The 17,389-nt window shown below is 45.0% G+C and overlaps 1 protein-coding gene across 1 annotated transcript in view; it reads right to left on the minus strand.

The window, feature by feature from the left end:
• The window catches only part of LOC140187548 (complement factor B-like), a 78,620-nt gene that overhangs the window by 24,966 nt on the left and 36,265 nt on the right, over positions 1-17,389 (minus strand). Inside the window, exons 9-11 of the mRNA XM_072242940.1 lie at positions 17,068-17,148; positions 13,335-13,487; positions 10,678-10,808 (exon numbers count right to left, since the gene is read on the minus strand). Coding sequence (XP_072099041.1) covers positions 10,678-10,808; positions 13,335-13,487; positions 17,068-17,148 — 365 coding nt within the window. The remainder of the gene's footprint in view (positions 1-10,677; positions 10,809-13,334; positions 13,488-17,067; positions 17,149-17,389) is intronic.

Consider the following 17,389-nt stretch of genomic DNA (forward strand, 5'->3'; position numbering starts at 1 on the left):
ATCTGCTCCGTCATTCCATCATGGCTGACTTATCGTCCCTCTCAAACCCACCTTCCTGCCTCTCCCCGTAAGTTTTGGCGCTCCGACTAACCAAGAACCGATCAACCTCTGCTTTAAATACGTTCAATCACTTGGCCTCCACAGCAGTCAGTGGCAATGAATTCCACAGATTCTCCACCCTCTGGATAAAGAAATTCCTTCTCATCACTGTTCTAAATGGACATCCCCTTATTCTGATGCTCTGCCCTCTGGTCCTAGACTCATCCACTACAGGAAACATCTGCTTCACATCCATTCTGTCTAGGCCTTTCAATATTCAATATATTCAATAGTATTCACTGAGAATCCACCCCATCCCCAACAATCTTTTAAACTCCAGCAAATACTGGACCAGACCTATCAAATGTTCCTCACTGTTTTCACGAATCTCCTCTCATCCTCTCCAATGCCAACCCATCTTTTCTTAGGTAAGGGGCCAAAACTGCTCACAATACTCCGTGCTGACTGACCAATGCTTTATAAAGCCTCAGCATTACATCTTTGCTCCTCTTGAAATGAATGCTGACATTGCATTTGCTTTTCTTACCACTGACTCACCAGCAAATTAACCTTCAGGGAATCCTGCACAAGGACTCCCAAGTTCCTTTGCACCTCTGATGTTTGAATTTTCACCCTGTTTAGAAAATAGTCCATGCCTTTATTCCTTCTACCAAAATGCATCGCCATATATTTCCCTACACTACATTCCATCTGCCATCGGAAAAGAGAAGTGATCTCATCGCTGACCCCTGGGGAACACTCCTTGTCACCGGCAACCAACCAGAAAAGGCCCCCTTTTTTCCAACTCTTTACCTCCTGCCACAGCCAATCTTCGTTCCACACTAACATCTTTGCCGTAATACCGTGGGCTCTTACTGTGCTAAGAAGCCTCATAACATGTGACACCTTATCAAAGGCCCTCTGAAAGACCAAGAAACAACATCACTGACTCGCCTTTGTCCATGTTGACTGCTATTTCCTCAAAGAATTCCAACAGATCTTTCAGGTAAGATTTCCCCTTAAGGAAACCATGTTGACTTTAGCCTACTTCATCATATGCTTCCAAGTCCTCTGAAGCCTCATCCTTAATAAAAAGCTTCAAACATCATCCTAACCACTGAAGTCAGGTTAACTGCATGTAATTTCTTCTCTACTGCTTCGCTCTGTCTTTTAAGAGTGAAGTAGTACTTGCAACTTTCCAGTTCTCCAGAACCATTGCAGAATGATTCTTCAAAGATCATTACTAATGCCTCCACAATCTCTTCAGCTACCTCTCTCAGAAGCCTGGGTGCAGTATATCAGGTCTAGCTGACTTATCTACCTTCAGACCTTTCTGCTTCCTAAGCACCTACTCCTTAGTAATAGCAACTACACTCACATATGGGAACTGTACCTCCCTTATCCGTAGGACTCTGCAGAGAGTGGTGCGGACAGCCCAGCGCATCTGTAGTTGTGAATTTCCCATGATTCGGGACATTTACAAGGACAGGTGTGTAAAAAGGGGCCGTAGAAATTCCAGCTGTTGCTGTTCTGCTGTTATTCATGCTAGTGTCCAATAAATTTTAGCCAACTCCTCTCTCATGCCTCTGTAATTCTCTTTACTCCACTGTAATACTGATACACCTGACATTATATTCTCTCCTTTAAACTGCAGGGTGAATTATATCATATAATCACTGCCTCCTAAGGGTTCCGTTACCTTAAGCTCCCTAATCAAACTGGTTTATTACAGAACATCCAACCGAGAATTCCCTTTTCCCTTGTGGAATCAACGACAGGCTGCTCTAGAAAGCCAAATCTTAGGCATTCTACAAATTCCTTCTCTTGGGATCTGGCATGAACTGGATTTTCCCTATCCACCTGCATATTAAAATCCCCCATAACTATCGTAACATCATCCATATTACATGCCTTTTCTATTTCCCATTGAAGTTTATATCACACATCCTGGCTACAGTTCAGAGGCCTGTAATATAACTCCCATCAGGGTCTTTTTACCTTAGCAGTTTCTTAAGTCTACTCACAAAGATTCTACACCTTCTGATTCTAGGTTGTCTCTTTTTAAGGATTTTATTTCATTTTTTTACCAACAGAGCCACCCCACCCTCTCTGTCTAACTGCCTGTCCTTTCGATACAATGTGAATCCTTGGATGTTAAGATCCCAACTATGATCTTCTTTCAGCCATGACTCAGTTTTACCCACAACATCATACCTGCCAATCCCTAACTGCGTTACAGAATCATCTAGTATTTAGTATATTATGTGCATTCAAATATATCAGTCCTGTATTCATCACCCTTTTTGATTTTGCCTCCAGGTTACACTTCACCTCATCCCATTGGCTGCAATTTTGCCCTATCATCTCCCTCTCCTTCCTCATGGCCTCACTACGCAGTGCATCAACCAATATAACTACTGCCTCATCCTCAACGCTATTACTCAGGTTCCCATTCCCCTGCTGGCTTAGCTTAAACCTTTCTGAACAGCTCTAGAAAATAGCTTGCATGGATATTGGTTCCCTTTAGGTTCAGGTAAGATAGAATAGGTAGAAGAGTACAATACAGGAACAGGCCATTTGGCTCACACTGTTGTGCTGAACGAGCTAAAACTCAAATCAAAAACACCCAAACACTAATCCCTCCTGCCTACACCATGTCCATATCCCTCCATCTTCCTCACACTCATGTGCCCATCCAAACGTCTCTTTAAAGCCTGTGATGTAGTTGCCTCTACCACCATACCAGGCAACGCATTCCAAGCATCCACCACTCTCTGAGTAAAAAACTTACCCCTATCCCCCACCCCACCTTCAATACCTCAGGTATTAGACATTTCAACCCTGGAAACTGATACTCTCTGTCCACTCTATCTGTGCCTCTCATAATGTTGCAAACCTCTATCAGATCTCCCCTCAGCCTCCAACGCTCCAGAGAAAACAACACAGGTTTATCCAACACATGCCCTCTAAACCTCACATCCTGGTAAACCTCTTCTGCACCCTCTCCAAAGCCTCAACATCCTTCCCATAACGGGGTGACCAGAACTGTGTGCAGTACTCCAGGTGTGGCCTAACCAGAGCTTTATAAAGTTGCTACATAACCTCTTGACTTTTGAACTTGACTAATAAAAGCAAGCATTGCACAAGCCTTTTAAACCACCGTACTGATCTGTGTAGCCACTTTTAAGGAGCTATGAACTTGGATCCCAACACCTCTCTGCTCAGAAACATCGTTAAGGATTTTGCCCTTAATAGTGTACTGTCTCCTTCCATTTGCAACACCTCACATTTATCTGGGTTAAACTCCATCTGCCATTTCTCTGCCCATGTCCACATCTGCAATTTAATAGCCCACCCATCTATATTTTCATCCAGGTCATTTATATATGTTACAAACAGCAGAGGTCCCAGCACACATCCCTACAGAACTCTACTAATAACAGACTTCAGACTTCCAGCTCAAATAAGTCCCTTTAACCACTACCCTCAGTTGTCACTAAGCAATCCAGTTCTGAATCCAAATAGCCAATTTGCCGTGGATTCCATGACTTCTACTCTTCTGGAGTAGCCTCCCATGAGAGAATTTGTCAAACATCTTACTAAAATCCATGTAGACAACATCTACTGCCCTACCTTCATCAATCTCTCTCATCACCTTGTCAAAAAACTCAATCTAGCTGGTAAAGCACGACCTGCCCCACACAAAGCCATGTGGACTCCCCCTAATTAGGCCATTGATTTCCAAATGCTCATATATCCTATCCTTAAGAATTTTCTCCAGCAACTTCTCTACAACTGACATGAGACTCATTGGTCTATAGTTCCCAGGATTTTTCCTTGGTTTCTTCTTAAATAGAGGTACAACATTATCCACTTGCCAGTCCTCCAGGACCTCGCCTGTGGCTAAAGAGGACACCAATATACCAGTCGAGGGCCCAGTAATATTGTCTCTTACCTCCTTCAATAACCTGGGGTCAATCCCATCAGGCCCTGGGGGCTTATCCACCTTAATACTCATTAGGAGGCCCAACACTTCCTCCTCCTTGACATCTAAATGCCATAACATATTTATACACTTGGCACTGATCTTCTGGTCCTCAGTATCCTTTTCCTTGATAAACACTGAAGCAAATTACTCGTTAAGTACCTCACTCACATTCTCTATATCCAAGAAAATGTTCCCCCCTTCATCCTTGAACGGTCCCACCCTCTCCCCGGTTATCCTCGTGCTCTTGATGTACGTATAGAATGCCTTGGGATTCACCTTGATCCTACTTGCTATGAGCACTTCATGGCCACTCCTGGCTTTCCTATTTCCCTTCTTCAGTTCTCTTGTGGCTTCTTTATAATCCTCACGAGCTTCGTTTGATCCTAACTTCCTGATGTTTTACATAATTTTCCTCTTTCTTTTTTACTAAATTCATCACCTCTTTGGACATCCAAGGTTCTCTTATCTTTCCATCCATCCCCATTCTTCCTTCTAACGGGAGCATACCTTTCCTGTACTCTGTGCATTTGATCTTTAAACACCCTCCACATGTCTGATATGGACTTGCCAGAGAAAAGGTTTTCCCAATTAACGCTTATTCCTGCCTAATGCCCTCGTAATGCACCCTACTCCAATTAAAAACTCTCCGACAAAGACCATACCTATCCCTATTTATTGCTATCCTGAAAGTTAAGGAGGTGTGGTCACTGTTCCCTCACTGTTTACCCACTGAAAGGTCAGTCATCTGGCCAGGTTCATGACCCAAAACCAGGTCCAGTACAGTCTCCTTTCGTTGGACCCACCGCATATTGATTTAAGAAACTTTCCTGCATACACTTAACAAATCTAAACCCTTTACACTAAGAAGGTCCCAGTTTATATTAAGGAAGTTGAAATCCTCCATGACAACAACCCTATTATTTTTACACATTTCCTTAATCGGATTACATATCTGTTGCTCAGTCTCCATGGGGTCTATAGTCCAATCCCATCAGTGAGAATGCACCTTTTCTATTCCCGAGTTCTACCCAAATAGTCTCGGTGTCTGGCCCCTCCATTACGTTTCCCCTGAGTGTAGCTGTGATATTGTCCCTGATTAGTGGTGCAACCCCACCCCCTCATTTACCTCCTCCTCCATCTTTTCTAAAACCTCAAAAACCTGATACATTAATCACCCATTCCTGCCCCTCTCTCAACCAAGTTTCAATAATGGCCACAACATCGTAGTTCCATGTACTGATCCATGTTCTAGGTTCATCACCCTTACCCATAATATCCATAAAATATACACATTTCAAACTATCCGACCCATCATATCTGTTATTTTGATTTTGCCTTTCAATACTTTCCCTGACATTTACCTTCTGGTCTGATCTTTCCCTTACTGATCAGGAGCTCCAATTCCCACCCCTTGTAAAACTGGTTCAAACTCTCTCGAGCAGCATCAGCAAACCTCTAGGCCAGAATATTGGTTCCAAAACCAATTCATGTGCAACCAGTCCCTCTTGTACAGGTCACCCTTCCCCAGAAAAGGTTCCAATGATCCAAGAACTTGAAACCCTGTCCCCTGCGCCATCTCCTCAGCCACTCATTCATCTGTGCTATCACCCCATTCCTACCTGCACTAGCCTGTGGCACCGGCAGTAATCTGGAGATTACACCTTCGAAGGTTCTTCTCTTCAGCCTCTTCCCTAACTCTATATACTCACTGTATAGGACCTCTTCCCCTTTTCTGCCCATGTCATTGGTGCCAATATGCACCCCTACCTCTGGCTGTTCTCCTTCCCCCTTGAGAATATTCTGGGTCCTAGCACCCCAGAGGCAACACACCATCCTGGTGTCTCCTTTGTGGCACAGAATCCCCTTAACTATCAAGTCCCCTCTAACTACCGCACTGCCTGACTTCACCCTTCCTTGTTGCTTCTCGGAGCTGGCCACAGTGCCACCAGCCTGGCAGCTGCTGCCGTGATCTGATGGGTCAAACCCCCAGCAGTATCCAAAGGGGTGTACTTGTTGCTGAGGGGAATGGCCACAGGAGAACCCTGCACTGACTGCTTCTTCCCCTTCCCTCTCCTGGTGGTCACCCATTCACTGTCTGTAGCCTGTACTCTGGGTGTGACCACATCTTCAAGAGTCTCGTCTGTAATGTCTACAACCTCCTGAACGACCCTGAGTACATCCAACTCCAGCTCCAACTCCTTGACCCAGTCAGTCAGGCGCTGAAGTTGGGTGCACTTTCCACAGATGTAGTCGTCAGGAAAACTGTGAGGTATCCTGAATTCCCACATCTGACAGGAGGGGCATTCCATACTGACTTCTCTATACCAACAAAGAAAAAGGCTTGCCTCTTCTTAACTGTGTCTCCACCTGTTCACACGTTAAGCCAAAGTCTTCCCGCTCTATCACTGGCACACTCAAACAGTGGCCGCTCCCCTTGAGCCAACCCTCCCTTTATTTGCAGCTGACATTAGGCCTCTGACACTGACATTTTCTGCGCCCGTGCAGCCCAAAAAGACTGGCCTTGCCTGAATTTGCTCCTTTTACCCTCTCTCTCCCAACTTCCATCAGGCTCTGACATTGACTGACACCTGTCTCGCCTGAGCCGCCGAAAAAAGACCGGCTTTTCCCAAGTCTGCTCTTCTTATACTCATACTCCTAGCTTCAGTGTGCCTCTGACACCCGTCCTTATCATATAAGTCATACTTTCCTCAGAAGAAATTGCAAAGATCTAGAAATCTGAAATGCTGCCCCCAAACCACTTCCTCGGCCACTCATTCATCTGTACTATCATCTTATTCCAGCCCAGACTAGCACTTGGCACTGGGAGTAATCCAGAGATGCAGACACGAGGAAACCTGCAGATGCTGGAAATTCAAGCAACACACACAAAAGTTGCTGGTGAACGCAGCAGGCCAGGCAGCATCTATAGGAAGAGGTACAGTCGACGTTTTGGGCTGAGACCCTTCGTCAGGACTAACTGAAAGAAGAGATAGTAAGAGATTTGAAAGTGGGAGGGGGAGGGGTAGATCTGAAATGATAGGAGAGACAGGAGGGGAAGGGATGGAGCCAAGAGCTGGAAAGTTGATTGGCAAAAGGGATACGAGGCTGGAGAAGGGAGAGGATCATGGGACAGGAGGCCTAGGGAGAAAGAAAGGGGGGGGGGGAGCCCAGAAAATGGGCAAGGGGTGTAGTGAGAGGGACAGAGGGAGAAAAAAAAAGGACAGATTAATAAATAAATAAATAAATAAGGGATGGTGTAAGAGGGGGATCCTTATTTATTTGTTTATTTATTATTTTTTCCTTTTTTTCTCTCTCTGTCCCTCTCACAATAACTCCTTGCCTGCTCTCCATCTTCCTCCGGTGCTCCCCTCCCCCTTTCTTTCTCCCTAGGCTTCCTGGTCCATGATCCTCTCCCTTGTATACCTTTTGCCTATCACTTGTCCAGCTCTTGGCTCCATCCCTCACCTTCCTGTCTTCTCCTATCATTTCAGATCTCCCCCTCCCCCTCCCACTTTTAAATTTCTTACTAGCTCTTCTTTCAGTTAGTCCTGACGAAGGGTCTCGGCCCGAAACGTCGACTGTACCTCTTCCTAGAGATGCTGCCTGGCCTGCTGCTTTCCACCAGCATTTTGTGTGTATTGCAGTAATCCAGAGGTTATTACTTTGGAGGTCCTGTTCTTCAGCCTTTTCCCTAACTCTGCATACTCACTGCACAGGACCTCTTTCCTCTTTCTACCCACGTCACCACGACCTCTACCTGGTCATGCTCCCTCTTGAGAATCTTCTGAGACATCCTGCACCCTAGCACCTGCGAGGACACACACCATCCTGGCTTGTCTTTCGCAGCCACGGAGTCCGCTGTCTGTTCCCTTGACTATTGAGAAGGACATCTGTCCTCCCGTCACAATCGCTCTGCCTGACTTTACCCCTCCTGCTGAGCCTCGGGGCCAACCACATTGCCACTGGCCCAGCTGCTGTTGCTGTGCCTTTATAAGTTGATGCCCACATAAAGATGCTGGTGAGTCACTTTCTTTAACTGTTGGAACCAGTGCATTGAAAGAACTCTGGCAGTATCCATTAATAGAGGGATACAATATCAAAGAATAGTTGATGCATTTCTAGATCAGAATGGCAAGGCTCAGTACAGATGGCAATAATCCTAAGTGCAATGCATCATCTGGCCGTCCAGAGAATTGAGGTTGTGGCTTTGAAAGGGGAAGTCAGAGAAGGTTTGTGAGATGTTACACAGGACACAATAGTCTGCAGCATAATTCAGAAATTACAGCATGAGTGATATTGGAAGAGAAACTCTGACAGCACAGGGGAATAAATAGGTAAGTTCTGCAGGTGCTGGAAATCCAGAGCAACACACACAAAGTGCTGGAAGAACTTTGCGGGTCCGGCAGCATCTATGGAAAAGAGTAAACGGACAAGGTTTCAGGCCGTGACCCTTCTTCAGGACTGGAATGGAAAGGGAGAAGACGCCAGAAAGAAAAGGTGAGATGGGGGCAGGGGGAGGACGGAGGATGGCTAGGAGGTGACAGGTGAAGCCAGGTGGCTAAAGGGCTGGAGAAGAAGGAATCTGATAGGAGAGGAGAGAATGGATAAATCGGAGTTCAAAGAAGAAGAGGTGACTAGGAGCTGGTGTTATAAACACAGAGATGAAAGCTGGGGTTATATACACTGAGAGGGAAGACATGGGGTTATATATTCTGCTAGGTAGGTGGTTATATACACTTGTAGGAGCTGGAGTTATATACACAGAGATGGAAATTAGAATTATATACACTGATAGGATCTGAACTTTAGTACTCAAACAGTTTGGTGATGGAGTTGTATACATTGAGAGATAGGAGCTGCAGTTATATACGTGGTGAGAGTACATCTCTATACAACTGGGTGTTTGACTTCCTAGTGACCAGACCTCAGATAGACAGGATCCTCCCTCCCCATTATCCTCAAACCAGGTGGCCCCCAGGATTGTGTGCTGAGCCCAGTGCTGTACACCCTGCTCTCACGTGACAGCACGGCCAAACACCCGCGTAGTCACATTGCCAAGTTCGCCGATGATATGAGAGTGGTGGGGCTCATCATCAACAACGATGAGACGGTCTACAGAGAGGAGATGGGAGAGCTCGTGGCCTGGTGCCAGGAAAATAACCTCTCCCTCAATGTCAACAAGACTAAGGAGATGGTTATCAACTTCAGGAGAACTCACACCACTCACAATCACCTTGATATCAGCGGCACAGCAGTGTAATCTGACAGCAGTTTCAAACTCCTGGGAGTGCACATCACACAGAACCTCTCATGGTCCAGGAACACATCCTACACAGTCAGGAAAGCTCTGCTTTCTGAGGAGGCTGAAGAGAGCTGGACTTTGCACATCCATGCTCACGTCATTCTACAGATACACGGTAGAGAGCATCCTGACAAGCTGCATCACTGCTTGGTACAGAAACCGCACAGCTGTGGACAGGAAAGCCAAAACATCACCAGCACCAGTCTACCTACCATCAGGACATACGTACAGTAACTTCAAGAAGGATCTGATCCACCCTGCTCATGGCCTGTACGTCCTATTCCCACCCAGGAGGAGGTTATGTCGCATCCATGTCAGGACCACCAGACCCAAAAACGGTTCCTTTCCGCAAGTAGTAAGGCTGATCAACACCTCCACTCACCAACTCCACCATTACTTTATTATTTCCTGTTAGTCACCTTATGTACAGTCTAGTATCACTTTATGGGTATACAATCAATCTATGTGTAAAGCTATCTGATGTATTTATTATGTTTTTATTATTATAGTGTTCTTTATCTTTTGTGCTGCATCGGATCTGGAGTAACAATTATTTCATTCTCCTTTACACTTGTGTACAGGAAATGACATTAAACAATCTTGAATCTAGAGAGCAGCTGGACTTTTATACACAGACATGTTGGCGAAGGGGATATACACATGAGCTGCAGTTACATACACTGTGAGTGGGAGCCGGGGTTGCATACACTGATGGGAAAAGCAGCAACTTACTCGACATGCTGGAGGAGCTCAGCAGGTCAGGCAGCGTCTATGGAAAAGACCCTTCTCCAGGGCTGGGAAGGAAAGGGGAAGATGACGGAATTAAAAAGGTGGAGGGAGGGGAAGGAGGTTAGCTGGAAGGTGCTGGGTGGGAAGGGTCAGGGGCTGGAGAGGGAAGGATCTGATAGGGGAGCAGAGTGGACTAGAGGAGAAACAGAAGGAGGAGGGGACCCAGGGAGTTTTGCACACAGAAGGTTAGTGATAGAGTTATATACATTGAGAGATAGGAGCTGCAGTTATATACTGTAGATTATGAGTCAATAGTTGGAGTTATATATACTGATAGGTGGGAGCTGCAGAGGAAATCATTGAAAATCAAAAATACTGCTAAAGCAGGAAACCCGAAATAAAAACAGAAAATACCCAGCGAGTCAGGCAGCAGCTGTGGAAGGAGAAAAAGATTTAACATTTCAAGTCCAAGGTTCTATTGAAAGGGGTGAGGAGGAGCGGATGAGAGATGAAGGGGGAAATACTGTTGACCGGCAAATGGGATATGCTATGCCTTAACAACATACAATATTACCTTTAAAAGTCTCTTCATGAAGGGCTTTAAAAGCTGCTAACTTACTTTATGTGGGAAGTCTATATTGACTTGCCATGGCCATTCATACTCTTTCGATTTGACACCACCAAATATCCTCCCAACTGGTCTTTGGATTAAATTCCCTCGGATGCCACAATCATAGGTCTGTAAGGTACCTGAGAACAATGGAAGTTTCATCCAGTGAGATGAAAGAGCTTAATTTGTTGTGTCCTACCTTTGCTTCAGAGAAAGGAACTATTAAATTGAGGTAATGACCACCTCAACTTAGAACACAGATGATTGAACTGACTAAATGATGGCACTCTTCCTTTCTGTGTGTTATAGCCAGAAAGATTTACAGCATGACAACAGGCCCTTCAGCCCATCTCATCCATTCTGACCAAGGTGCCCATCTACCCTAGTCCCATTTGCCTATTTGGCCTATATCTCTCAAAGCCACTCCTATCCAACAACCTGTCCATGTGGTTTTTAACTGATTCTGCCCTATCTGTCTCAACCACTTGCTCATTCCATCTACGCACCGCCCTTTGCATGACGATCCCTCAGGTCTCCTTTAAATCTTTCACCTCTCACCTTAAACAGTGCTCCCCCCGCCTCACCCCAGTTCACCCTTCCTGGGAAAACAACTGAGCCCATTCACCCTGTCTATTCCAGTGATTTTACACACCTCTGTAAGATCACCCTTGTTCTCCTACATTCCAAAGAATAAAGTTCTAGCCTGCCCGATCTCTTGCTATAACTTCATTCCCCAAGCCCTGGCTGCATCCTTATAAATCTTCTCTTAATGGTGCCTTGTGTTGGTGCATGGCCAAGTGGTTAAGGCATAGGTCTAGTGATCTGATTGTCGCTAGTTTGAACCTCAGCTGAGGCAGCGTGTTGTGTCCTTCAGCAAGGCACTTAACCACACATTGCTCTGCAACGACACCGGTGCCAAGCTGTATCGGCCCTAGTGCCCTTCCCTTGGACAACATCGGTGGCGTGGAGAGGGGAGACTTGCAGTATGGGCAACTGCCGGTCTTCCATACAACCTTGCCCAGGCCTGCGCCCTGGAAACCTTCCAAGGCACAAATCCATGGTCTCACAAGACTAAAGGATGCCTATTATTATTAATGGTGCCTTTCCTATACCAGGCCAACCTAATCTGCAGGCAGTACTCCCAAGTGTTCTGTAGAACTGCAGGATAAGAGTGCGACAGCATCTGTCTCCTTGTGTGGTCACAGGTGGAAGAATGTGGTGGTACTCCCTGACTCCCTCCTATTGTCAACACTTGGTCATTGGATCAGATAAGACTGACCAGTTAGACATGGCAGCAGCTGGCACCCATGGGAATAGCTTTTTTTTGATGCCAACATCTGCTGGAATAAAAAGGGAAGGAAAACACTTCTTGGGGAAATGAACACACAGCTAGGAACATCAGAACCAGCCCAACATATCGATGCATTACAAGGAAGGCAAGACAGCGGCTATATTTCATTAGGAGTTTGAGGAGATTTGATATGTCACCTAAAACACTCACAATTTGCTACATATGTACCGTGTCGAACATTCTAGCTGGCTGCATTGTTGCTTGCTGCCTCTCAGGTGCAGGAGGGAGGGGAGCTGGGGGGGGTACTTTTGGGTTCTAACATTTAACTGTCATTCACCCTTGGGACACTCCTCTGTTTTCGTGGATGGTTGCAAAGAAAAAACATTTCAGGATATATATTGTATACATTTCTCTGACATTAAATGTACCTTTGAAACCTTTGGGAGGAAGGGGGGTTGCTACTGCACAGGTTTGAAGTAAGCTGCAGAGAGTTGTGAAATTAGTCAGCTCCTCATGGGCACTAGTCTCCGTAGCATCCAGGACATCGTCAAAAAGGCAGTGTCCATCATTAAGGACTCCCATCACCCAGGACATGTCCTCTTCTCTTTGCCACTATCAGGATGGAGGTACAGAAACCTAAAGGCACACACTCATTGATTCAGGAACAGCTTCTTCCTCTTGGCCATCTGATTTCCGATTGGACATTGAACCCGTGGGCACTACCTCGCTACTTTTTTATTTCTAATTTTTACACTACTTATCTAATTTAACTATTTTATATCTATTTGTCTATCTATCTATATTTCTGACTGTAATTCATAGTTTATGATTTATTGCATTGTACTGCTGCAGCTATGTTAACAAATTTCATGACATGTGCCGGTGATATTAAACTCGATTCTGATTCTGACTCTAAGTCGCCCTGATGGATGTGGAGCTGTCCAACAATGGGAAGAAACACAACAGATAAGGCAAATGCGCTGAAGTAGGATGTATTGAGGATCCTGCACCTGTGCTTTCATTTAACTGCAGTGGGAGGAAGAAACGGTGTGCTGGCTTTCTTTGATAGATCATTTGAACCGCTTGATGGCTACAGAAATGTGGCCTTTGGAGAATCTGTGCTTCTTCAGGAAACAGACGTGCAATTCATCTTTGGATGCTAATCTCTGTCTGTACAATAGATAGCCATCAATAATCTGACAGGACCTTCCACTCTGTAGGACACAAGCTGGTGTTCTGGTCCATGCGAGACAGCAACTTCAGAAGGTCCCACATGAAGAATAGGAATTTGTGCTGATTGCTTCTCTTACCTACCCTATTGACCACAAAGGGGTATATTGGATCTCTTGGTAATAACTTGATTTAATATACTTACCATCCCGTCTCGGCTGCTCATGTGCTTGCTCTAGATGATCATAGGTTGGCAAATAGAAGGCATACCGCTGATCGTGTGCTAGTGTTTCCTTCAGTGGTACCAAATTTTCCAGGTAATTTTTATCTATTTCCCCAATTCCAATGGCATAGACATCTGCATAGTTGGAGGAGGACATACAATAAGACCATAAGACATAGGAGCAGAATTAGGCCATCTGGCCCATCGAGTATGCTCTGCCATTCAATCATGGCTGATCCTTCTATCTCCTCCTCAACCCCAGTTCCTGGCCTTCTCCCTGTAACCTTTGATGCCATATCCAATCAAGAATCTATCAATCTCTGCCTTAAATACACCCAAAGATCTGGCCTCCACAGCTGCACGCGGCAACAATTTCCACAAATTCACCACCCTTTGGCTAAAGAAATTTCACCGCATCTCTGTTTTGAAAGGGTGCCTCTCTATCTTGAGGCTGTACCCTCTTGCCCTAGACTCTCCCACCATGGGAAACATCCTTTCCCCATCTACTCTGTCTAGGCCTTTAAACATTCGAAAGGTTTCGATGAGATCTCCCTCAACCTTCTGAATTCCAGCGAGTATAGGCCCAGAGCTATCAAATATTTCTCGTATGATAACCGTTTCATTCCCGGAATCATCCTTGTGAACCTCCTCTGGACCCTCTCCAATACGAGCACATCTTTTCTAAGATGAGGGGCCCAAAACTGTTCACAACACTCAAGGTGAGGCCTCAGCATCACATCCTTGCTCTTGTATTCTAGACCTCAAAATGAAAGAATACATGCTGGAATTCACTTCACTTAAGGAAGCTCCTGCTTCGCACGATATAAGGATACTTTGAGATTGAAGGGGAAAGCCCGCACTGTTAAAGCCTGGGTTTCCTGTACAGCACAGTATAAAGTGGTTTTCTGAGAAAGTCCTGGTGAGTTCCCAATTTTTGGTGAAAAGAACTTCAAAAAGTATATTGTATACATTTCTCTAACACTAAATGTACCTATTGAAACCTATTAAACTTTGACAAACTTCTTTAGATGTGTGATGGAGAGTGTATTGACAGGCTGCATCACAGCCTGGTATGGAAACACCAATGCCCTTGAATGGAAAATCCTCCAAAAAGTAGGATAGCCCTTCAAGCCATTGAGCACATCGACATGAAATGCTGTCGTAGGAAAGCAGCATCCGTCATTCAGAGATCCACACCCCCCACAGGCCATGCTTTTCACTCACTGCTGCCTTCAGGGAGAAGGTACAAGAGCCTCAGGACTTGCACCACCAGGTTCAAGAACAGTTATTACCCCCTCAACCTTCAGGCTCTTGAATAAAAAGGGGTAAGAACACTCATTTGTCCCATCATTGAAATGTTCCAACAACCAATGATCTCACTTTAAGGACTCTTTATCTCATTATCTCATGTTCTCGTTACTTATTGCTATTTATTTATATTTGCATTTGCACAGTTTGTTGTATTCTGCACTCTGGTTGATCTTTCATTGATCCTGTTTATAGTTACTATTCTATAGATTTGCTGAGTATGCCCACAGGAAAATATATCTCAGGGTTGTATATGGTGACATATATGTACTTTGATAATATAACTTACTTTGAATCTTGAAGGCTTATGGGTTTTGAGGAGCCAGCTGATAGTACTGGTTTGATATGTTGACACTGGAATTGGTTTTAGTGCTTCCAGTTGAGAAGGAGGATGGTCAGGAAATGGGAACTTGGGGATAATAGACAGGGTGAGGTAGGATGAGAATAAATATTGATGCCCGATAATAGTTATAGATTCAGTGGGCCTGATAGTGGGCATGCATTCAGTCGGCATGATAGTGGGTATGGATTCAGTGAGCCTGATAGTGGGTGTGGATTCAGAAAGTCTGCTAGTGGGTATGGGTTCAGTGGGCCTGATAATGTGTAAGGATTCAGTGGGCCTGATATTGGGTATGAATTCAGACGGTGTGATAGTGGGTATGGATTCAGTGGATATGATAGTGGATATGGATTCAGTGGGCCTGATAGTGTGTATGGATTCAGTGGGCCAGATACTGGGTATTGATTCAGTGAGTCTGCCAGTGAGTATGGATTCAGTGGGACTGATCGTGGTTATGGATTCAGTGGGCCTGGTAGTAGATATGGATTCAGAGAGTCAGATAATAGGTATGGATTCAGTGAGTCTGCTAGTCGATATGGATTCAGTGGGCCTGATAATGGGTATGGATACAGTGGGCCTGATAGTGGGAATGAATTCAGTGAGTCTGCTAGTGGGTATGGATTCAGTGGGCTTGATAGTGAGTATGGATTCAGTGGGCCTGATAAAGGGTAAAGATTCAGTTGGCATGGATTCAGTGGGCCTGAAAGTGGGTAAGGACTCAGTGGGCCTGATAGTGGGAATGAATTCAGTGAGTCTGCTAGTAGGTATAGATTCAGTGGGCCTGATAGTGGGAATGAATTCAGTGAGTCTGCTAGTGGGTATGGATTCAGTGGGCCTGATAGTAGGTATGGATTCAGTGAGCCTGATAATAGGTAAGGATTCAGTGGGCATGCATTGAGTGGGCCTGATAGTGAGTATGGATTCAGTGCACCTGATAATATGTAAGGATTCAGTGGGCCTGATATTGGGTATGGATTCAGTGAGCCTGATCATGGGTATGGATTAGGTTGGCATGATAGTGGGTATGGATTCAGTGGGCATGATAGTGTGTATGGATTCAGTGGGCCTGATACTGGGTATGGATTCAGTGGGACTGATTGTGGTTATGGATTCAGTGGGCCTGATAGTAGGTATGGATTCAGTGAGTCTGATAGTAGGTATGAATTCAGTAAGTCTGCTAGTGGATATGGATTCAGTGGGCCTGATAGTGGGTATGCATCCAGAGGGCCTGATATGGATTCAGTGGGCCTGATATGGGTATGGATTCAGTGGGCCTGATCGTGTTTATGAATTCAGTGGGCCTGATAGTGGGTATGGTTTCAGTGAGTCTGATTGTGGGTATGGAATCATTGGGCATGATTGTGGGTTTGGATTCAGTGAGCCTGATAGTGGGTATGGATGCAGTGGGCCTGATAGTAGGTATGGATTCAGTCGGCTTGATATTGGGTAAGGATTCAGTGGGCATGAATTGAGTGGGCCTGATAGTGGGTATGGATTCAGTGGGCCTGATAATGGGTAAGGATTCAATGGGCATGGATTTAGTCGGCCTGATAGTAGGTATGGATTCATTGGGCCTGATAGTGGGTATGGATTCAGTCTGCCTGATAGTGGGTATGGATTCAGTGGGCGTAATAGTGCGTTTAGATTCAGTGAGCCTGATAGTGGGTATGGATGCATTGGGCCTGATAGTGGGTCAGGATTCAGTGGGCTGATATTGGGTATGGATTCATTGGGCCTGATAGTGGGTATGGATTCAGTGCTGAAAGTGCTATTCCTGTGCTGTATCTATCTACAATTCATATATGCTGACCTGGATCTTCTGAATCTGTTTAACTAATTCTGGTTTAAACTGGTAATTCGGCTATGATAAGCATCTTAAGAATCCAATGTATATAATAATTAACAGCGTGCCCTTGTAAAGGTGACAGCAGGCAAAGTCTTGACACAAATTGGCCCTGCTTTATGATTGCAATTTTAACGAGTTAAAGTGTGCTCCATTGCCTTGCTTTGACAGAGGCAGCTTTGTGGACTTCAGGAGTGGGGGGAGGCAGGGAGGGTTCAACATACCGAGAATATTTGGCAAGTGCGAGAGCAGAGCTGAAATTTTATCTCTGACAGCAATAGGTGATGGTGCTCCATTGTATTTCCCTGTTGAAAGAAAAGAAAAACAACCTGCGTCACGTTGCAGTGTAAAATAACACAAATTGAAATGTTTCACGTCAAGAACTGTAACTGTAAGCGGAGCAGAAGTAATGGAGAGATGGTTCAAGTAAGCAAGAGAAAAGGTTAAAGTAACTTCATGCAAAAAAGTAACCACAACAATAACTTGCATTACATTGTAACCTTAAGATACGAGGCATGTTTGAATCCCTTCACGATGGTACAGTCA

The sequence above is a fragment of the Mobula birostris genome, chromosome 25 (assembly GCF_030028105.1).
Source record: "Mobula birostris isolate sMobBir1 chromosome 25, sMobBir1.hap1, whole genome shotgun sequence".
In the NCBI taxonomy this organism is placed as follows: Eukaryota; Metazoa; Chordata; class Chondrichthyes; order Myliobatiformes; family Myliobatidae; genus Mobula; species Mobula birostris.